Below are 22336 nucleotides of genomic sequence, written 5' to 3'. Positions count from 1 at the left end.
AACATTCATGGCTCGAGAATCTAGTTTAGTTATCTGGTGATTTTTTAGAGGAAAATTGTATCTAAATTGACGATTTTACTGGTCCAATAGATAAAAAATTAATGAAATTTGACAGAAAAAACAAAACTTGGAACATGTGCGATAATTGGAGGACCAAAATGATTCAAAAATGAATTGGAGGACCAACATAAAACTCGAGTATAACTATATAAGTTCATAGACCATTACAAATAGATACCGTTTAAATAAAGAAACTCCCGAAATCAAATGGAATGATAATAAGCTAGCCTCATTTAAGTGATACTATTTTATGTTTTCAGTAAATGCATCTGCAAGATGGCACCTTGTAAACTTGCATTTGCTAGACTTCTTATATACGAGCACAATTCCTAACGCTCCTAAGTTTACTTTCCAAAACTTTTGATAACTATTGCATGTGACTTGGGCATTGATGTTGAGTATCCAATTCCCCATATCCATATCCAAAATGGCTTAGCAGCAGTTTCTATTAAGCGTCTTGCCGCCAATTTTGGAGACATATGCAGCATCATACTTACGACTGAGAACCGTTACCAACCATCAATATTCACTTTTACAATAATTTGCTCGGTTCAGAAGTATTATACCAACCATCAGTACTCTATTTTACAACTTGCTTTTGAGAGGCAACCCAATATTTCACATTCGAGGCTTTTTAGTTGTGAAGCTTATGTGCCTGTTGTTCCCTCACAATGCACTAAAATTGGTCCTTAACTTCCACTGCAGAGTTATATTGACTTTAATTCACTAAAATTGATCCTTAACGTCGATTGCAGAGTTATATTGACTTTAATTCGCCGCATATTATTCGATATATCTTGAACCCTTGACGGGTGGATTTGTCGCAATAAAAAGCTCTCCGTCGCCTGGTTAATTTGTTAAACTAAACTTTGATGGTCTGATGCTGCGATCAGACTATGTAGCTGAGTGTCTTAATGCTTTTGGTGCCTCTGTGTGCTACTACAGAGTATCAAATTGGTTGTGTTGACTAGTTTTTTTCTTTTGCTGTGGCAAATAAGCTTCTGCTTCCTGTGATGAGTTGTGAGTTTAAAGTTTTTAGTTGGACCCCAAGCATATAACCAGTTGTTCCTTTGTAGAGTTTTTACAGAAGTTGCTTAGATACGAGAATAAAGTTGCAAGTAACAACTTTTTGGTTTTCCCAAGCAAGAGTTCTTCCTTATACAATGATCGGCGTATATGCTAAACTTGTGATGAAGTTAAAGTCACTACCAAATGTGTGAATTTCAAGAAATCATTCTAAGCCTCCCAGGCAAATAAAGTCATTATATTTGCTTTTTCCTTTCGGCCTACTTGCTCAATAGCAAAGTGCACATCCAAATATATTTGAATAATAAGGGTGACAGATCCTATATTCTTAGTTAAATTTCAAGTGCCTAAAACCTATGGTTTACTATAAAATGCAGAAACTAGGGAATATCAAAGCTTTGCTTTGTTTAGACAAGCAACTAAAAAATAGCCTGAGATTGGAAGTGAAAAAACCATAGTTTCCATGGGGGATGTAAGGGAAAGTCGTAAGGAGAAGAGATTCAGAAAATTGAGGGATGCACCAAAAAGTCCAATTCCCAGCTCGGAACCGAAGATCCAAAAGGTTCCCTTCATGCTCCGGGATCACAAAAATTTCGACAAATACTATGTGCCAAGGGCAGTAGCAATTGGCCCTTTCCATCGTGGTAATCCAAGGTGCAAGCTGGCACAAAAATACAAGCGTATGTTGACAAAAAAGTTTGCCGAATTTGTTGGCCAGAAAGATGAAGATTTGTATAAGAAGATTGAGGAGAAGATCAAAGAACTAAGGGAATGCTACGTCAAGGAAGCAACAGAGCACATTGATGATGATGACCTCGCCTGGATGTTGTTCTTAGATGGGTGTTCAACCTTACAATTCATATACTCCCTCATGAACGAGCATGAAGGGTTTGAGATCAAAAGAGACCAGGTAGCCTTTGCACAGCAAGACTTATTCTTGCTGGAGAATCAAATCCCATATCAAGTCCTCGAGCTGTTGATGAGCTCAAGCGACAAACGTGAGGATTTGAAGAGCGCAATCGAGAGTTTTGTTCAGATGCACATTATTGTACACGTTGAGAAGCAATCAAAAGGGCAGGAACAGAAGCACCAACCAGGAAAAACAGAAAACAGGGAACAGAAGCAAGAACCAGACACAACAGCAAGCACGGAACATAAGGTAGACATAACAGAAAACACAGAAACAAAGCAACAAGAAGGCTTAACAACAGACACTGATCAGAAGCAACAACCAGGCGTAACAACAGACGCGAATCAGAAGCAACAACCAGACGTAACAATGGACGCGAATCAGAAGCAACAACCAAAAGAGCCCATTCATCTTCTTGACCTTCTGCGCAAAAGAATTCTAGGTCCACCAAAAAAGGATGTTCAACAATCAGGCGTAACAACGGACGCGAATCAGAAGCAACAACCAAAAGAGCTCACTCATCTTCTTGACGTTCTGCTCAAAAGAATTCGAGGTCCACCAAAAAAGGATGTTCCAAAGAAAGAAGTTGGAGAGTCCTCTAAACAAACTTTTCGTAACGTGCAGGAGCTTAGTGCAGCTGGGATACATTTTCAGCCCAGTAAGACTAACTTCTTGGGGGACATATCTTTTAAGTCTCATTGCTTTGCAGGATTCCTTAGTCTTCCTCCAATATCAGTAGACGACTCAACAGGGCCTAAGTTCATGAATTTGATAGCCTATGAAATGTGTCCTGATTTCCCAAATGATTACGGGGTTACCTCTTACATAGGTTTCCTCGATGCACTCATTGATCATACTGACGATGTTAAGAAGCTAAGGTCAGCGTCTGTGCTGTTCAACTTTCTGGGGAGTGATGAGGAGGTGGCTAAACTCTTCAATGAGATAGGCACTGACTTGGTGCCTAACACTGCCATATACCTCAGTGTTAAAGCCGAATTAGAAAAGCACTACAAAACCAAGTGGAAGACCTGGATGTCTCAGTTCTGTCACGATCATTTCAGTAGCCCCTGGACTATCCTGGCTTTCCTTGGGGTCTTATCAGCACTTGGGTTAAGCGGCATTCAGACTTGGTACACAGTCCCTTCTTAACCCTCTCCCTGTGAGGCTGTATGCCAGTACTTGAAAACACGGCTACACCTAACCTGACAGATACATACAGTTACTAAAATACATGCTTCGGTTGTTTTTACATGCATTTCTTCTTTCTGGTTTGTTTGGCTACATGGTTTTATACCTTCTAGTTGCCGGTGCCTGTACTGGTATCCAACCTTTCAGTTCTCATTTAAATTTGTGTGTGTGCAAGTGTGACTATAATAAGCCAAGTTGTCTTACTTGGTTGAGGTGTTTATCAGAATGTAATTTAATTTTGTGTGGCCAATGTGTTTGTAAGTTTTCGTTTAAGCAACCAAGTGATTCCGGGCCGCTTTGGGAGTGCTTCTAGAATAGTTAAAAGTGCTTTCTCGACAACCAAAAGCGCTTCTGATAGGCGTTTGGCAGAAATGTTTAGAAGCGCTTTTAGGCCATAAAAGCGCTTTCCGGAGAAGCACCTATCATGTGCTTCTTCAGGAAGCACTCCCAAGTGCTTCCAAGAAGCACTTATGTTTCTTATGAAAATTTCAACGTCTTTATAATAAAAGTGTTTTTGGTAAAAGCACTTATAAGTAGAAGTGCTTCCTAGAGAAGCACTCCCAAACGAGCCCATATGTTGCATATTTTATGAGTTTCTGTAAACTAACCAGCATGTTACATGTTGTAAGAAACATTTCCTAAACATTTCAAAAGCCTCTTGACAAAATTGGTCAGGTGCACAGCAACCTCAGCTCAAATCGAATTTTCTGTTCAAATTGACAAAACCAAATGCAGCCACCCAAAAAGCTCAGCTTGAATCGAATTTGGGGTTGCATTTTAAGTTCTAACCGACCTCAATTAGACCAACTTGACAAAAAGATTAGTCCAAACATTTTCAGATGAGGTGTAAACAAGCTTAGTCTAAACAATTTTAGAAAAGGATTGAGATTAGAGTTTTTTGCTTTTTGTTTCAGCTTAATGATTTTCTTGGTTACTTCTTGTTGTGACCCTATGAATTCTGCATCAACTTCAATTAACTTTTCCATCTTCAAAACCTGGCCTGTACAGCTCATGATTTAGAGGTAATGTCTCAGCAATGCAACAGTAACCATTATTCTTTGTTGTTCGTTTCCTTTTTTCTTACAAACCAAAATGGGTAAACCGACAGGACAAGAAAACTAACCTTCATTGATTTGATTGCACAGCATAAAAAAAAAATCAATAAATAAATAAACAAATTGACTTGCAAGTAAGCACACAACTAGGTAAATTATTTGAAATTTAAAATAATTAAAGCCATGTTCAACAACAAGAGTTTCTGTAAGCTAAGTATTGTACATATAATAATAAGGCACAGATGATTCCTTTTTCTTCCTTTTTTTTTCCTTTTTGTTATAAAAAAAGAGTAGCTGATTCATAATGATTTGCTGACAACTATTAGCAATTGTAAGTATTTTCAAAGATGCAAATTTATCGACGCAATTTGCTTAATACAAATAACATCAGTCCTAATCTCTATCCTGTATCAAGTTGTTGATCATCTTTACCAAAGGAAGAGTCCCCTTTGCCATAATTTCTATTCTACTAGCATTAGAAGCATGAGAAAACAGTGAAAGCCCAAAAAATACAAGATCAGGTAGAAAGAGTCGAGATGACAAGAATCCGTGCCAATAACGGGGTTCTAGATCAAAGAATGCATTGAAAAACCTCCGAGTACTTTTCAAATCAAGCTTAAGCAGAATAGCCATACCAAAACAGAAAAACTCCCTCTGTCTCCTCCTTTCTATGGGCCATAAATCTTTCCAAACTTCTGCAGACAGCTCATTTCCTGAAAGAATTCGATCAGAACCAAGGTACTGAACTATCGCATTTGCAACAATAGGAGCCGCTGCCAGAGTCCTTGCAACCATATAACCAGTTGAAGGATGCACCATCCCAGCTGTACCACCAATTCCAACAACTCTTTGAGGGAGCACTGGAAGGGGGCCCCCCATTGGAATGACACAATGCTCATCCTCTTCAATGCTCTTAATTTTAATGCCTAGGTGCCTTAACCTAGCAACCATCCTATCCTGGATATCTTTCATAGGTACTCCAGGCCTAGCTACCAGGGAAGTTTCTTCAAGAAATATCCTATTGGATGAAAAAGGCATTGCATATAGAAAAGTAGGGATCCTAGCATTTCTCTCCTTCAGTTCGATATTATTGTTCAAGTGTGAGTCTCTCCAATCCATAAAAACCATCTTATCTACATCAAATGGATGCTCTTCAACCTCCGCCAAAATCCCATAAGCCACTTGGTAACCTGGATTGTAGGGCTTATCATACTGTACAAGGCATCTTGAAAAACCAGTTGCATCAAGAACCACAGCAGCTTGAATAGTGACACCATCATTGCAAATCAACAGTGATTTTTCCTCCTCGTGAATAACCTTATTTACTTTAGCTTGGTGAAATTTGACACCATTCGATATGCATTTTTGCAGCATCTTGGACTTAAGCTGCTTCCTGTTAACCCTTCCATAAGGTCTGTCAAGATCCTTTTTCGTCTGCTCATCTATGAACACAACAGCACCAGACCAGGTAGTGTCCAGGCAATCAAGCAAATCCATGGCCTCAAATTCATCCACCCAAACACCATAATTATTGGGCCAAATTAATTTGGGAGACGGGTCAATCGCGCAAACAGAAAGCCCTGCCGCTGAGACTTGCTGTGCCACGGCAAGTCCTGCAGGACCGCCGCCTACAACTGCAAGGTCCACCACAAGACCCTTTGATGGGTCATACATGGGAAGCTCAAAGTCAAGACTCTCCTTCTTGGTTTCTGGAACAAGCTCCAGAAGAGCACTGCTACTAGCCTTAACAAGACCAGTCCGGCTCAATTTCATATGAGACTTTCTAAGGCCACATCTCAGCTCCTGGTTTTGAAGCTTCGAAGAATTCAAATTACTAACTTTCTCTGAAAACCCATGAAGCGGGTGCAAAAATTCAAGCTTGTTATGAGTTTTAAGTAATGTATCCATGAATTCCCAACACTTTTTCCAGATATCTCCCTAAAACTCAAACTGGGTCGCCTGAAGTTCCTGAAACTACAGTCTGGGCGTGAAGAATTCTCGCAGTTCCCAACTGAGAACTCAAAATTTCCGAGATGGGTTCACTTTAGGAAATTTAATTTTCACACATACATACAGAAAACAGCAATTGGAGCTCTAGCATTAAAGCCAGAACAATCCTTTCAATCCTGAAAAGATTTTTCTGGGAATTTAGAAGAACAAAAGTACAAAAATCTACAAGAAAGGAAGCTCACAGTGAATTAAAGTAGAGAACTTATTGCTTACCAGAGAGCTGAGAGATATGAGAACGAGAGAAGAAATCATTTTGCAGCCCAAACTCTCCGAGTGACCCAAAGAGATTTGTAAAGGTGAAGCTTGTGTGGCCTGTTCTTGACGACGACAAACCCAAGTGGTATGTGGTGGATGTCAACTGTGCCTCCGTGTCATGAAGTGGCCCGCTGAATCCCGTCACATTTGACACACGTGTCAACGTGATCATCATTGTCCATGCGTTCTTCCTTTGTGAACCAATAATGAAGGTTTGAGTCACATCATTTAAGTGACCAATTTTTCTGGTAAGTTGCCCTTTTTTTTCTAGTGCAAGTTTACCTCTTAAGTGCAAATTTTGGTAAGCTGCCATTTAAGTCACATCATTTAAAATTTTTCTTTTCAGCTAATTAAGGACGTCATCTTCAAGATACCATACAAATGAGCTAGGCAAATATGTAATTCAACAATTTAAGTGACATGTTGTTTATGCATTCGTTAAGTTGATCACTCCAATCAACTTGATAATATAGTTGTATTAACTATTATTTTATCATTTTATTTTTATATTTTACATTTATTTTTCTCTTTTATGAAAAGTAGATGGGAGGGAGGAAATGATATTTTGTTATAAAATATTAGTGGGACTTAATACATATTGCTTTTGAGATGTGCAACATTCCTTTATTAGAGGGATAGGTAAATTTTGTCTCCTTGAATGTCTACTCCATTTTGGCAAAAAGAAAAAGAAATGTCTACAATGGATAAAAATGTTTATGTGGCAAGGCTTTGCTTACTTTTTTTGCATACTTTTTTGGAGATGCTCTTAGATCCCATTTGGTTCGTGAAAAAGATAAGTGAATGAGGGTTTAAATACAGGACCTTTGCTGCAGGGAAATGTTCTTAATGACATGAGTTAGAAGTCTTTTACATATTATCCAAACTTTTTAATATCAATTGATGTGGAACATGCATAGTATGTTTGTTACTTATTGGTTGTAAATAAATAAAGTTATTAACGAAACCAAACAAAAGCAAATGAAATTATCAAGGGTCTTATAACTGAAGTAGTTAAGAACATTTACCCATGCACTTCATGTCCTAGGTTCAATTGGCCCTTCCTTCACTATCGCTTGTTTGAAAAACAAAACAAATGAAATTATATCATATCAATTTGGGATTTAATAAGTTGGAATATAAAACACTTGGGACATCAATCATGCTATATCATCTCACCGCTGACATGGTTTCTCCTCGATTGATTATTGTTTTTATCCTAACTATTAATCTTCTGTTTTTTTTTAACTTAGTTTGAAGGACAGTTTATATCTTTCAAGATAGTATGAGCTAATAATGTGTACGAATTAGCCTTTAGTCTAATTGTAGTTATCCCCACTTGGTTGGAAATGTCTCAAGTTCGATTCACATATGTGAAGATGATATATATTTGTCATGAGTTTGATACCTATTTAGTGCTAACCTCACTGTGGTGACGTAGGTTTTTTTTTTTTTTTTTCCTGTGGGTGTCATCCTATTGTAAAAATGTATTTGAAATTTTTTTAAGAAGGCAAAAAAACCCTAAACAATCTCTCGAGAAAAGCCTAACTAAAAAAGTCTCAGTCGCCACCCCATTTGGGGGTTGGCATCCTTCCCTATCTTCTCCCATCTCCTTTCATCTCTTCTCCTCTCCCTTTTCCCTCAAGATTGTTAATTTACATTGTGATGTGGAAGCATTTGTCGTGAAGCAATGTCGTCTCTGTGATATAGTCGTTGTATTTTGGCCCACGTACACAAAGAGTTGGCTCTCTTCAACATAGTTTGGAGCTCTAAAGAGGGAAAAATGTCTCATAACGTATGCACTAAATGCTATTGTTATTAGCTTGTATTTGTGGAGAAATTTTTATATGTTCCGGGTACACCACGTGGATGGTACAACATAGGACATGTGAAATTATTGTCTAACTTACTGCATTTCTTTTTATAACATGTGGCGGGCTGCATTGCAAATATTTCATATGTCTTCTGTCTATTGGATGGTACACTAGCCACGTGGTGTACTCGGAACACCCAAAAATTACTCATATTTGTGAGTTGTAAATGTTTTCATATCATATTAATTACTTTTTATCTCTATATTTATAGTGATGAATCTTGGGTTAAGTTTTCAAATGTTGGGCTTATATTACTTACTTGTTGGGTGACTTAGGAATTTTTTTTAAAGATTTTTATCACAAAACATCCCTGAGGTTCACGAAACTATTAGGTTGCATCCTTTTTATTTTTTGTATATCATTTGTGGTCCTCAATGTTAACATGCATTCTCACAAGTACTCCATGCCGTCATGTTCTGTTCAAAACCTTGCTCGGCCTGAAATTTTAAGGTTCGGGCCGGTCTTTCAGGCATTTTAAAATTTTCAAACCGGGCTGAAGTTTCAAAAGACTTGGCGAGGCTCCGCCCATTGGGCGGGGCGCATGGGGCTAAACACCACATGCCTTTTTTAAAAATTTAAAATAAAAAAAAAACTAAATCTTTTAAATCTTATTGTTGCACTTTTTTTTTTGTCAAACGTGATGGATAAAGAGTCTTCTCTCATTACTTCAAATTCTTTATTGAACCATTAAATTTGAACTTGACAAAAACTGGACGCTAAAACGTATGTATATTGCTTGTTTATTACAAAATGTTAGACATCATGGAAAAATTAATTTAATTTATAACATGTGTAAACAAAATAAGAAGTTTATTCGTTTATCATACATATTACATTATTTTGATTAAGTATAAAATGAGGTTAAGGAGTACAACAATTAAATCTTAAAAAAGGAAGGGTATATGTGGTTTGGCCTTGGGAGGGCCTAGGCCGGGCCGCGCTAAGTGTTTCAAATCCTAAGCCAAAGTCCTGCCTAACCTTAAAACAAGCTAGGCCAGGCTTTGGCCCATTAGGCCTCGGGCTACCTAATTTGGCCTACGGCCGCGAGACAAATGATGATCCCTAAGCTACTCAAAGGAGTGTACTCTACTAATATTCATTTTTGTTATTCAGCATCCTTCTTTGATTGATGATTTGGGTTAGGTTCTTTGGGCCTTGGCTTTGACTGCTTATGTTCTAACATTTTGTTTTGTATTAATGTCAAGTTGAGGAGATGGATCCCTATGATGATTTGGTATTTTGCAAATACTGTGACTCAATGTTTTCTGAGTACGACTATGCTAAAGAGATCTCTCACATGATCGAAATACACGACTATGCACATGAGGTGTAGAAGGTGACCACAGAAAACAATCCTTTGAGATGCAGCACATAACATCCCTGCCCAAAATGATATTTTATTTTGGAAAATTAGTTTGAAATTACAATTTTTTTTTCTTTGGGCATAGGGGCATTTTAGTCACTTTTTGCTCGAGATCATTTTTGGGAGATTGAGTCACACCATCGCGTGGAGCTTGTATACGAGTTCGTAGACAGGCGGCATGCTCAATTATGAGTTTAAACGAGAAAATTCCAGTCAAGAAACGAAAAGGACTTGTTGGGAATTTGAAATTTTGTTCTTTAAAAACCCTGAATACCCCAGCCCAACATGTGTTACCCTCCCTCCTTATTTTCTCTCTCCCTGACCCTCTCTTTCTCTATGCGCAAGCGACGCCGAGCCTTCTAGGCCGACGATCATCACCTTCAGCCGTCCCAGGCCAAGTCGTTGATCGGAAAGGACCGAGTTGACAATCATGGTGGGCAAATACCCCACCACCCTAGGCCACATAGCGAGGGCGCAAGCTAGAAGAAAAGTCGAGGGTTTCGATAGTTTCTAGCAACTCCTACCACCATTTTCGTCGATTAAGGTGTGAAACTTCATCCTCTTTCGTGTTCTAGCTATTGGTATAGGGTTTTGAGCTTGATTTTCCAGTTTTAGGGTTTGTTGTGGACACCCATTAAGGCCAACGGTTAGAGAGTGTTTTGGGGCCAAACCGACCACCCTCGAGCCGTCGAGTTAAGTATAAACTCTAGTCCCATTTAGTCTGAATGTTTTCATATAGGTATTACTAAATCGATGTGGAAATTTTCTATCGTCGAAACCGCCCGATCCACCGCCGTTGCTTTGGCAGCGTGTGGCTGCTCATAGGCCACTTTTCAAATTATATTTTGGTCCTAAAATTATTCTCGTGTTGTTCTGAGGACGACGGTATGCCTGGATACGAGAGATTCCACTGTTTGGTCGGTGAATCGGAATTTCGCATATTATGTGATTTTTAGGTTTTTATGATCGGACCATCGGATCGGTCCTGTTTTAGAATATGTCTTACCTTGGATCTTTAAGGGCATGTAAGAATTTACGGATTGAGAATGGGATGTTTGTATTGACTTTGTTTGATAGTTTAAAGCCCATTTGTTAATTGGGCAAGTTTGATTTCTTGTTTAATTATCGTTTATAGCAAGATGAATTTCAGTGTTTATGAATTTATTATTTTATTGCTTTACATTTCAGTTCAAGTGTGATGTATTTATGTTTCTTATTCGGATATGGCTTGGGATGATTTTAAATGTATACGCATGTTCATAAATGATGAGTAGTTTGGAAAGTGGAAAATGGGAAATGGTTTTTGCAATGTTGATTATTGGAAAAGGAATTCAGTTAAGGATTTGGAAAAGGATTTTTATAAGTTTCCTTTGGGAAAGAATATTGCATGTACCTTTAGTTTGGATACAGGTGTTCGACCAAGAGAATTTTCCTGTACCCGGCCAGTAAATTGCATGTACTCATATACATATACGAGTGTTCGGCCAGTGGGTTGCATGTGCATGTATTGATATTGCTTTGCAGGTGTCCGACCACAAAAGAATTGCATGTACCTGTATTGATGTTGCTCTACATGTGTCCAGCTATCAAGGAATTGCTTGTACCTGTATCGAGGTTACTCTGCAAGTGTCCGAGTAGGATTTCCCAAAGAATGAATTTTAGATAAAAAGGCTTGATCTTAGGAAAGGTACCGAGTTAAAATTGTAATGGGATTGAACGAATGAGTTAGTAAGGTTTCGCGATATGAAAGTATGTATATAATTCAACGGTACCAAAAGCAATTGATGTCTTCAGCTATGTATCTGGATGATTTCTTTTTGGTTTTATGGTAGAAAGAACTATGTGTGACTTAATCACTTAAGAAAAGGAGTACATAGGTAGCCTAGGGTTTCAACTTGGTTCAGTAGCAAAATAAAATATATTTTTGGGACTTTAATATGGTTATTGGATTCAAATCCTATTTATTATTTTTGTTGGGTTTGGTTTTGAATATGTCGGTGATATGTCGGTGGGCTTGAAGCCCGATTGAAACTTGAGCGAGATTAAATGCTTGTTTATTTATCAATTATTACTAAATGGATGTTAATAGAATGTATATGCGGCCCAACATTAAATATTGCAAACCCAAAGTAGGACCACATTTTAAAAATTATTTTGAAATGTATTTTGACATACCAAACAAATGAATATATGGAAATTAGCAATACACATCCAAACAATAGCAATAATGCTCAATTACCAAATATTCAAATATCCAAAACAAAGGTAATGTTATCCAAACGAAAATAAGACAATAATAGCTCAATTACTACATATCCCAAAGATCCAGAAGCAAGCATCCAAAATAAGAGCACCACGGCTCAATATCAAAATATCCAAAAAACTACCAATTGTATCCAAAATAAGAGCATGAAAGCTCAATTACTGCATATCCCAATGATCCAGAAGCATGCATCCAAAACAAGAGCATCACAGCTCAATACCAAAATATCCAAAATACTACCAAGTCAAATATGTGTAACAAACAACCCCCAGGAGACTTGGAAGAGTCGTGCTAAAAAACCTTTTAGTTCGAGCTCGCTCAAACAATTGAACTTTAATGACCCACAGAATGGACAGTTTTGCCCTAAAAAAGGGCATCACATGCCTCCCACGTGACTAATTTGACGACAAGATGGATGAAATATATGAAAAATTGACTGCCGGGGATGGGGGGGATTGGCAGTAAAATTTAATTAAGGTACTTAATTTTCTATTAAAAAAAGATATGGGGCAAATCGAAAGTAAAATGAGGAGTTTATTACTTTATTACTTGAAACATTTAACTTAATTTATAATATGTGTAAACAAAATAAGAAGTTTATTACTTTATCATTCATATTACATTATTTTGATTAAGTATAAAATGAGGTCAGAGAGTGTATCAATTAAATCTTAAAAGAACAAGGGCATATGCAGGCGAACATTGGGCGTGCCTTTAAATCTTAAGCTCAAGCCCTACCTAACCTTAGAATGGGCGTCGTGTCATTGGACATGTGCCGCGTCATCAATCTAACAGACTTTTGGACGGAACATGACGACATGGACTAACTGGGAGCACGCATGTTAACATCGAGGACCACGTGGGGACTTCTTACACACATACTATCAGGTGCCATGAGATTTAAACCTGAGACCATATAAAAGCGATATTAAGAGAGGGAGGAATCAAACCTAAGACGTGGGGTGACTTATTCATAAGTAAAAAATCTTGATTATAGAAATCCATTAAAAAAATCCTATAAGTAATTATATTTTGCTTAAATATGCAAGACTTTTTTATCCCTAAATAGTCTTTTAAAATCTCAATTGAATACACCCTTAAAATTAGATGATGACGTCCGGTTTTTACACCGTATAAAAGCATATGTTAACTCTTTTGTTAGAAAAGTCAGCCACACTATTAATATGAGAATAAAGGCCATTAAATGGTAACATTTTTAAAATATATTTTTGTGAAATGTTTCCAAATAATGAAAATGAGAAAACAAAGTTGTATTCACAATATATTACAAAGAATAATTGGGTGATTTGAAGCAACTTTCGTCGAAGACAATGTACACCCAAATTTAGAGAAAATGAGCAGTGTTAGAGACCGAGTTTTGGGAAAAGGATTTATTTGAGAAAGCCTAAAAGGGGTGATGTCTACTTCTATCTAAGAATGGCTCAGAAGAAACCACCATAAAAGCTTTCTTATTCAAAATGCCCCAGTAGACTTATTCACTAACTCAAAAGAAAAAGGCGATGAGAGAGGAGGGGCAATGACGCGCTTCTTCCTCCGACTCTATGGAGTTTTCTTTGGAATTCACAAAGGAGAGAACGGCTAGGGTTTCGGTAATGTTTTTTTTTTTTTTTTGCCTAGTAGCGTAGTATAAACTAAAAATGATCAAATGTGATCTTTCATGAAAGTGCATCAACTAAAACTATGTTTAGCCATTTTAGGCCATCTCCAACCATTGGGGTGGAAACTCAAATTTTCAGTTATGAGTCCAAAATTCTTCTCCAATCCATGTATTTTGGAGGGTGGAAATGTGAGAAATGTCAAATTTGGGGTGGAATTTCAGTCCAAGTTTTGCATGGACCGGTATTTTATGTGGAGCCCAAATTTTGCTTTATTTATTTATTTATTTTTTACGTGGAAACCCATGTGGAGAAGAAAAGTTGTTGGGCCTGCGTGACAGCTTTGCTGTCTGGCCAGCAGAGTTGTGTGACACAGCTGGCAACTCTAGCAAAGGTGATTCCAACATCTAAAAATTCAAAAGGTGTGCTTTTAAAAAAAAATTCCAATGGCTTTATTTTACATCAGCGATCATGATTAATTTTAGGCAATATGAACTGTAAAATTTCACATTCAACGACTCAAATTTAAATCCAATAGTCAAAATAATATTTATAATTAATCTAAATAAGATCCAACCCCAAAACTTATTCCAAACTCTATAAATAGCCATTCATTCGGTAAATAATCCACAAAAAATTATTTTTTTTCTTTTCTCCCTTTGTTATATTTTTTCATTCTACTTTCATTCTTATTGAGAATGGCCTCAAAATCCCAAAAAGGTGTGAATAACCATAAGAAGACGAGGCATTGTGCAAAGAGTAGGTTTCCATCTCTGAAGATGGGAGCTATTGTCACCAATCAATCAAACGACTCATTTTGGTTGCGTGTGTACCAAAAGTTTTTGGGAAATAATCCGGGCATGAGCAGAGCCAGGGTACGATCACTCTTAGATAAAAAATGTAATAAGAAAATTAAAAATTCACTCAACATAATCTCACTCTTATTTACAAATAAGAGTTTTTATTTTATTTTTAATTGAGTACGACCCATTCAAGATAAAAATATCTCTTAATTATAATCTCTTTGGAAAGAGAAAGACCCTTTGATTCCAATATGAAGAATGAAATAAATAATGGAATTTGATTTGATGTTGCGGCTGCATCCAGGGAACCCTAGACTGCCTACATACTCCATTTTAGGGATCAAGCCTTTTGTAGTTCTCACACAATTTTATTGGACTTTCAAGGAATGAATGACTCCTTTGAAAGAATTTGTGGTATGAGAAATATTTTATGGAATTTGGATGAATGTGGTTGGACTAGGGATTCAATTTGATTTTATGATTGGAAAAGTGTTTGGGGCGAATTTGGTTAAGGTAAACCAGGGATTTTGTTTGGACTTGCGGTTGTATTTGGATTGAATTTCCAAATTGCCTACGTATCCTTGGCGAAATCAAATCGGACGTAGTTCAGAAAAAATTTGATTGGACTTTCAAGGAATGAATGACCCCTTAAAAGAATTTGTATGTTTGAGATATTTGAATTTGATCTCATTGAAAATTTGCAGGGTAGATGACTCATGAGAAAATTTGGAATGGTTTTGTACCATTTTTATTGTTAATGTCCAAAGAAAATTAAAAAGGCATTTTGATGAGCCAATTAATTTACTCACATATGGTTTTAAGGATTAATCCATTAACCACATAATTTATTTGGACCACCCATAAAATATTTTGGGCTTTTGAGAGTTAATGGGTAATTTATTTTATCAACCCATTAATTTGTTTTCGGGCCTTAACATTTCTATTAGTTGGCCCATAAACAAAGAGTCCATGTCAGAAAAGCTTTGAGAGCCAATTGAATTTGAAACCGATATCCATTTGGAGTAGTAGAGATTAATCCAAACTGAGTCATTCCCATCTGGATCTGGAGTAGTTCAAATCAATTCAAACTGGACCAGATTATATATATCTCTTCAACTACTCATCTGTCACAATCAATACGGAGCCTTGGGTCTGAGATGCAAAGACCAAGGCAAGACCCTTCCTTTGCTCATGTCTGTCAAAGCAGACCATGTAGTCCACTAAACATGAATTGAAAGTCATGGAATTTAAAGAGGCCACGTCTGTTTATACAGAGCTTGTTTTGCTACTTTTTTTGGTTTTTTGTGCTTTTCTTCTTTCTTCTTGCGAGCTTTCTCCCTAAGCTCTTGTTGTTTGGCTTTTAATTGCTCTGATGTGAGAGAAGGTTTTGGAGCCTCAACTTTGGTGTTGACTAGTACTGATGGCATTATGTTTGGATTATTTTCATGTTCCACCACCCAATTGGCTGTAGCCTCCAAGCTAGCATAGTGAAGTGCACGAGTTGGGTTTCATAGAGAGAAGAGAATTTTCAAGGCCATATGGCCTCAAAGTGATGCAGTGTATTCAGACGAGCCTTTACATGGCTCATTTGCTTATTTTTTTATTATTCGTCTTGACAGAGCAGCAGAGCCTTTCTTGTTGGCTATGACCTCCATCCTTTTCTTTTTGTTTGCTGATGCTTTGGTGCATTCTTTTCTTCTTTATTTGTTAAAGACTCCAAGGCTCCAGGGAAATTGAGGGGTGCAAATTAATTCTCTTGTGCTTGACTTGGAGAAGTTTTGGTCTGACAAGAAGACAGTTTTCTTTTGTACAGAAACCCCTTGAATATCTTTGTCTTTCTGTTTGTTACTCAAAAGCACCTGCATTATTTTCATGAGTATGTCTGTAAACACCTGCAAGATTTTCATCAAATATGCCTACGAACACCTGCAAGATTTTCATCAAATATGCCTATGAACACCTGCAAGGTGCTCATAGCACTCAATACAGTGGGGTTCTTACGAAAGCCCATCTGTATATTTTCACAATAAGGAGGTCCTTGCGAGAGCTCCCGCTTGTGTGATTTCTTGAGATTTCTCTAAAAGCAGGGACATGATTCTTCAATTATTTTTTGAGAATGATGAATTTCTTTTTGCTGCAGTAGTCTCATGAGACTTCTTTGACAGCAAAGACATGGAGGAATTTCGCAATGCACATTCTCAAAGCCTTTATGGAAGACAGCAGCGGAAGGGGACTTTGAACTTTTGATAGGAAATCTGTCATCAATTTGGTGCCCCATGACTGTTATTTAAAGGTCGACTTCAGTGTGATGCTCAGGAAACGTCATTTGCAGAGGCTTGTTTAATTAAACTTCACATAAGATGTTTGAGTTTTGAGCAGCAAGGGAATATACTGCACAGAGAAACATGATGAAATTTTCTGGCAGAAGAAATAAACTTTATACCTTGCCTTTCTTCTGCCCTTTTCTTTCTCTTCCTCCTTAATCAGAATCCCAGCAGCCTCTTCGTTTTCTCTCTAGACTTTTCTTTCCTGCAGCAGCTTTTATTTTTGCCTCCTTCAGACTTCTCGCCCCTTATGTGCAGCCCTTTGGTTCCTCTCTGCGTTTTCTCTCCTGCCTCTGTTTCTGCCCTTCTTCCTGCAGCACCTCCTCTTTTTTTTCTGCCCTCTTTTGGTCCCTTTTTATAGACCCAGAGGAACTGACAGAGTGGAGCCAGTTATGGCCTCACGTACTGTGTGGGTGGGAGTAACTTCCCATTGCAGTCACCCCCTCAACGTACATGTTCTGTTACTGCTTTCAGTACGTTAATATTTTCTTTGTAAAAATATTAATATTAATTCATTTGGGCCTAAACCAATTTAGCAACAAGCCCACAAAACCATTTTAGCTATGAGCCCAACTTCTTTAAACTCGGGCCAAAATTTAATTTGCTGTCAATGAATTTTTTTATTTCAACAATCACTGCAAACTATCGCTTCTCGGTTCAAGAATCAACCAACAATGTTCTCTATGGAAGACATGTATGACAAATGCCAATGCAAGACATGTGATTGGCTTCAATCTTGAATATGTGGTGTACCTATTTTTTAAGTACAAATTTATAAATAAACCCAATCCTAGACATGTATTTATAAAAACCCAAGTACTATTTAAACATAGAAACACACCCAAAATCAATCTCATAGTCAACTTTTTGGGTGTGTTTATAAATGGGTTTTGAGTGTGTGTAATGATGAGTTTTGGGTGTGTTTATATGTTTAAATAGTGCTTGGGTTTTTTTATAATTTCAACCCCCATTTTGGGTGTTTTAGTGAAACTCCCTTTTTTAAATGCTTAAATTTATAATTATAATTCTTTTCAATTATTAACTTGATTTTTATTTTATTTCGTGGGTAGGATATGAATGCAAAAACACTTTTCTTGAATGATAATAAACCTCCGAATAGGCCTTTCAAGTTGTATCATGCTTGGCAAATCTTAAAAAATTGCCCAAAATGGAATGACCTATGCGAATCTCCCACACAAACATTCAAAGATTCTTCCCATAATGGCAATACAGTCAATTTGGAGGAAGATTAAGATGATGTGGTCATGCCCACTCAAAGGTTGTTGGGAAGAGATAAACAGAAGGATGAAAAAATAAAAGGGAAAAGTGTTGAAGGTTATCTCAACCAAAGTGGAAAGTTCTTGTCTGAATTGGTTCAACAAGGAAATGAGGCAAAGGAATATAGGAGTGAAAGTTAGAGCTCCTACAAGAGCAGCATGCCTATCAAATCCAACAAGATAAGGATGCCAATAAATAGAGGATAAGGCTAGATGCGACGCTAGAAACCCGTCGTGAAAGGTCAAGCATACATTGCAAATGCCTTTTTACGATGGTCTTGTGATGCTTGTTCACGCGACACAACCAACTGGTGTCACAAAAGGTTCTGATGCTTATTACGACGGTTTTACCTGTCGTGAAAACCAATTACAATGGCAAGCACAGCGTTGCAACCGTTTCTTCGTTGGATTTAAAAATAATTTTTACGACACTTTGAACCCGTTGTAATAGTGATAACGATGGCTATTGAATGTTGTAAATACAAATACATATTCAACAAAAACAAGATTTACATCATTTGTTTTTAATATTCACAATAAGAGTAATACACTCACCAAAACTAAAATAACATAGTGTATTATGATATATTCAAGTATTTTTAGTATTACTAACATTAATATAATTAAAAAAAAAAACCATTCATGTATCACTGTTATATTTGATATATTAACTAAACATAAGTAACAATCACGGAAAGAATAATTTAAAGTCAAAGGGCGAACAACATTGTCTCTAAAGTGAATAAACATATTTTTGGTTTCAAATGCCCAAACAAAGTTCACAAGATTATACTAAGAGAATTATGATTGTACAAAACCTGAAAAAAGAAATTTAAAAACCATTAATAAATTATTTTAAAAAATTACAATTTTTCTTGAGTAGCAAATATTTGTGAACATATACCTTTAATGAAAACAATTGCTTCATGCTTTTATGCTTTTGGGTCAAATTGATGTTGCTGTTCACTACTCACACTAAGTCTTCGTTGGTGTAGGCTTGATGCACCTGGAATCTATAACTCACCAATTTATATATATACACACACATAAAAAGTTAGATGGAAATCAATATTAATTAACTCTTCACTGTAATTTATTCTTTATAATAAAGTAAAAAGATATCAAAGTTACACTAAAACATATTATACATGTCCACTTCCGCTTTCAGTTGGGTTAACTTGGAAACCAACATGAGCTTTCATGAGATGGATTTGCGAACTGAGATCCTCATACTTGGATGAGATCTCCAAGTTTAGATTCATAATGAGACTAAGATCATCTATTTTAGATTGGTATTGTCTCTCTAGCTCTTCTCGTATACTATTCTCCTTAATGTCAGAAACTCTTGAAATTTGACCAAACACTTGAGATGGAGTAATACCTGTCCGATACATACAAACATGTCCATGTCCATCAGTCCCATAACTTTAGTAGAGACCTCCTCTCTATAATCCTCGTCTTGTTCATGCTCCTCCCTTTCTTCCAAGTACTGATTGAATTGATTCTATAAAATCATAATGCAATATTGAACTTAGTCAAAAGATACAACATATGCACAACCCCACATATTCGTTTTTTTCTTTTCTTTTTGGGTCAATATTCCACATATACTTTTAGAAGAAAAAAAACTACATCATACTTACAATAATATTTGCTCATAGTCAAAAACTTCCCTATCGTCATTCTTTTTTTTAATTTTTCTTGTCAAGCTCAACCGATCTGTTTTCTATCATTTCTCTTCCATCTTAATAACAAAGGAAATTTAACCATGTTAGCAATAAAAATTTCTTTATAATAATGCTGTCAAGTTTGGCCATAGATTTTTTCCTAGATAAAATTAAAATCTGGAAGCAGTGGCGGACCCACAGAGGCGCAAGGAGGAGCACTTGCACCTCCTCTCGCCGAAACTGCGTAGTGCTCACAAGTTCTCATGGTGCCACTGATTTAGCAGATGACAGGTTGCAGAAGTGTTGTTAATGGAGGTTGAGGCACTGCCTCACGAAGGAAGAAGAAGACATAATACCCTAATTTTTCTTTTTCTGAAACGGCATCGTCTGGTTTCATTATGTTTAATGAAACACAGTGTTTCACTAAAATTGGTTTCTAAGCCATTGGAAATACAAAATTGCCCCAATGGGCCCACTACCCAAGTCATATAAAATCATATCGTCACCTACACTAAATCCAAAAAGAAACAACAATAAACTATTGCTTAGCCCAGTTAAAATCAAAATGTTGCCTATTAAAAATTTAGAAATTCTCAATATAATATAATATTTTATTTTGGTCGAAAAATATAATAGAAGATTATACAACAAACAAAAACCCTTTTAGCCCATAATCAATCAATATAATAGATAGTTTTTATGAAATAAAGGTTTTTTTGGTTTTTTTTTAAGCTTTAGACTTTTAAATATTGCCCCTCCTTTAAAGAAAGTCTGGATCCGCCGCCACTGCATGCTTAAAAAAAATAAAAATAAGATTAGCACTCTTAACTTATTTTTCACTTTAGCAAAAGAAGTACGACCGATCCTATGAGGGGCACTTCTTAGTGCACAATTAGCCTTATTTGCTTTAGAACATCCCTACAATATGATTAATTCAGTCAACATTCATTACTACTATAAACTCAGTAATTGTATCTTATGTCTATGTACCTTAACATCAGGTAGACCCCAATACTTTACAAGTATCTTCCATTGGTCTGTAGGGACTTCAGCCGGAGTGATGGCTAAACGCTCTTCATTGGTCTCATATATGGTAAGTCGACATTTCCAATCTCCCCATCTATTACCAACTACCTTTAAGCAATGGGATCTATATGCGTAAGGGACATCTGTGTTATCCTACAATTAATAGATAGTAACCAGTAAAAAAAAATTAAAAATACTAGCATTTCACTAAAAAAATAATACTAGCATGTTTGAAATTAGTGTTTTGTTGTTTATCTGCACATCTTTCCAAATGTCATCTAATATATGATCAGGCATACCATTCCATGAAACTTTTGTCAGAGAGCTTGTTTTGCTACTTTTTTTGGTTTTTTGTGCTTTTCTTCTTTCTTCTTGCGAGCTTTCTCCCTAAGCTCTTGTTGTTTGGCTTTTAATTGCTCTGATGTGAGAGAAGGTTTTGGAGCCTCAACTTTGGTGTTGACTAGTACTGATGGCATTATGTTTGGATTATTTTCATGTTCCACCACCCAATTGGCTGTAGCCTCCAAGCTAGCATAGTGAAGTGCACGAGTTGGGTTTCATAGAGAGAAGAGAATTTTCAAGGCCATATGGCCTCAAAGTGATGCAGTGTATTCAGACGAGCCTTTACATGGCTCATTTGCTTATTTTTATTATTCGTCTTGACAGAGCAGCAGAGCCTTTCTTGTTGGCTATGACCTCCATCCTTTCTTTTGTTTGCTGATGCTTTGGTGCATTCTTTTCTTCTTTATTTGTTAAAGACTCCAAGGCTCCAGGGAAATTGAGGGGTGCAAATTAATTCTCTTGTGCTTGACTTGGAGAAGTTTTGGTCTGACAAGAAGACAGTTTTCTTTTGTACAGAAACCCCTTGAATATCTTTGTCTTTCTGTTTGTTACTCAAAAGCACCTGCATTATTTTCATGAGTATGTCTGTAAACACCTGCAAGATTTTCATCAAATATGCCTACGAACACCTGCAAGATTTTCATCAAATATGCCTATGAACACCTGCAAGGTGCTCATAGCACTCAATACAGTGGGGTTCTTACGAAAGCCCATCTGTATATTTTCACAATAAGGAGGTCCTTGCGAGAGCTCCCGCTTGTGTGATTTCTTGAGATTTCTCTAAAAGCAGGGACATGATTCTTCAATTATTTTTTGAGAATGATGAATTTCTTTTTGCTGCAGTAGTCTCATGAGACTTCTTTGACAGCAAAGACATGGAGGAATTTCGCAATGCACATTCTCAAAGCCTTTATGGAAGACAGCAGCGGAAGGGGACTTTGAACTTTTGATAGGAAATCTGTCATCAATTTGGTGCCCCATGACTGTTATTTAAAGGTCGACTTCAGTGTGATGCTCAGGAAACGTCATTTGCAGAGGCTTGTTTAATTAAACTTCACATAAGATGTTTGAGTTTTGAGCAGCAAGGGAATATACTGCACAGAGAAACATGATGAAATTTTCTGGCAGAAGAAATAAACTTTATACCTTGCCTTTCTTCTGCCCTTTTCTTTCTCTTCCTCCTTAATCAGAATCCCAGCAGGCTCTTCGTTTTCTCTCTAGACTTTTCTTTCCTGCAGCAGCTTTTATTTTTGCCTCCTTCAGACTTCTCGCCCCTTATG

The 22336-nt window shown here is 36.8% G+C and overlaps 2 protein-coding genes and 1 pseudogene across 2 annotated transcripts; 1 reads left to right on the top strand and 2 right to left on the bottom strand.

Moving 5' to 3' along the window:
- The first annotated feature begins 1451 nt into the window (after positions 1-1451).
- Positions 1452-3473, top strand: LOC103339281 (UPF0481 protein At3g47200-like). Its single transcript, XM_089042114.1, has one exon. It carries the CDS (start codon positions 1550-1552, stop codon positions 3143-3145), a length of 1596 nt encoding a protein of 531 aa, XP_088898240.1. The 5' UTR covers positions 1452-1549; the 3' UTR covers positions 3146-3473.
- A 913-nt stretch (positions 3474-4386) lies between these two features.
- LOC148914774 (lycopene beta cyclase, chloroplastic/chromoplastic-like) lies at positions 4387-6604 on the bottom strand. Its single transcript, XM_089043498.1, has 2 exons — positions 6463-6604; positions 4387-6365 (listed from the first exon to the last, which is right to left on the bottom strand). Exon 2 carries the CDS (start codon positions 6145-6147, stop codon positions 4633-4635), a length of 1515 nt encoding a protein of 504 aa, XP_088899624.1. The 5' UTR covers positions 6148-6365; positions 6463-6604; the 3' UTR covers positions 4387-4632.
- Positions 6605-19163: 12559 nt separating this feature from the next.
- LOC148914773 (uncharacterized) lies at positions 19164-22037 on the bottom strand (annotated as a pseudogene).
- Between the last annotated feature and the right edge of the window lie 299 nt (positions 22038-22336).

Source organism: Prunus mume, linkage group LG8, assembly GCF_029339155.1.
Source record: "Prunus mume cultivar Tortuosa linkage group LG8, ASM2933915v1, whole genome shotgun sequence".
Taxonomy (NCBI): Eukaryota; Viridiplantae; Streptophyta; class Magnoliopsida; order Rosales; family Rosaceae; genus Prunus; species Prunus mume.
This window is presented reverse-complemented; position numbering and strand designations above follow the sequence as displayed.

What these genes read in the sequence shown, in the direction of transcription:
- LOC103339281 (XM_089042114.1), top strand. Translation starts at nt 1,550, where the DNA reads ATGGGGGATGTAAGGGAAAGTCGTAAGGAGAAGAGATTCAGAAAATTG.
- LOC148914774 (XM_089043498.1), bottom strand. Translation starts at nt 6,147, where the DNA reads ATGGATACATTACTTAAAACTCATAACAAGCTTGAATTTTTGCACCCG.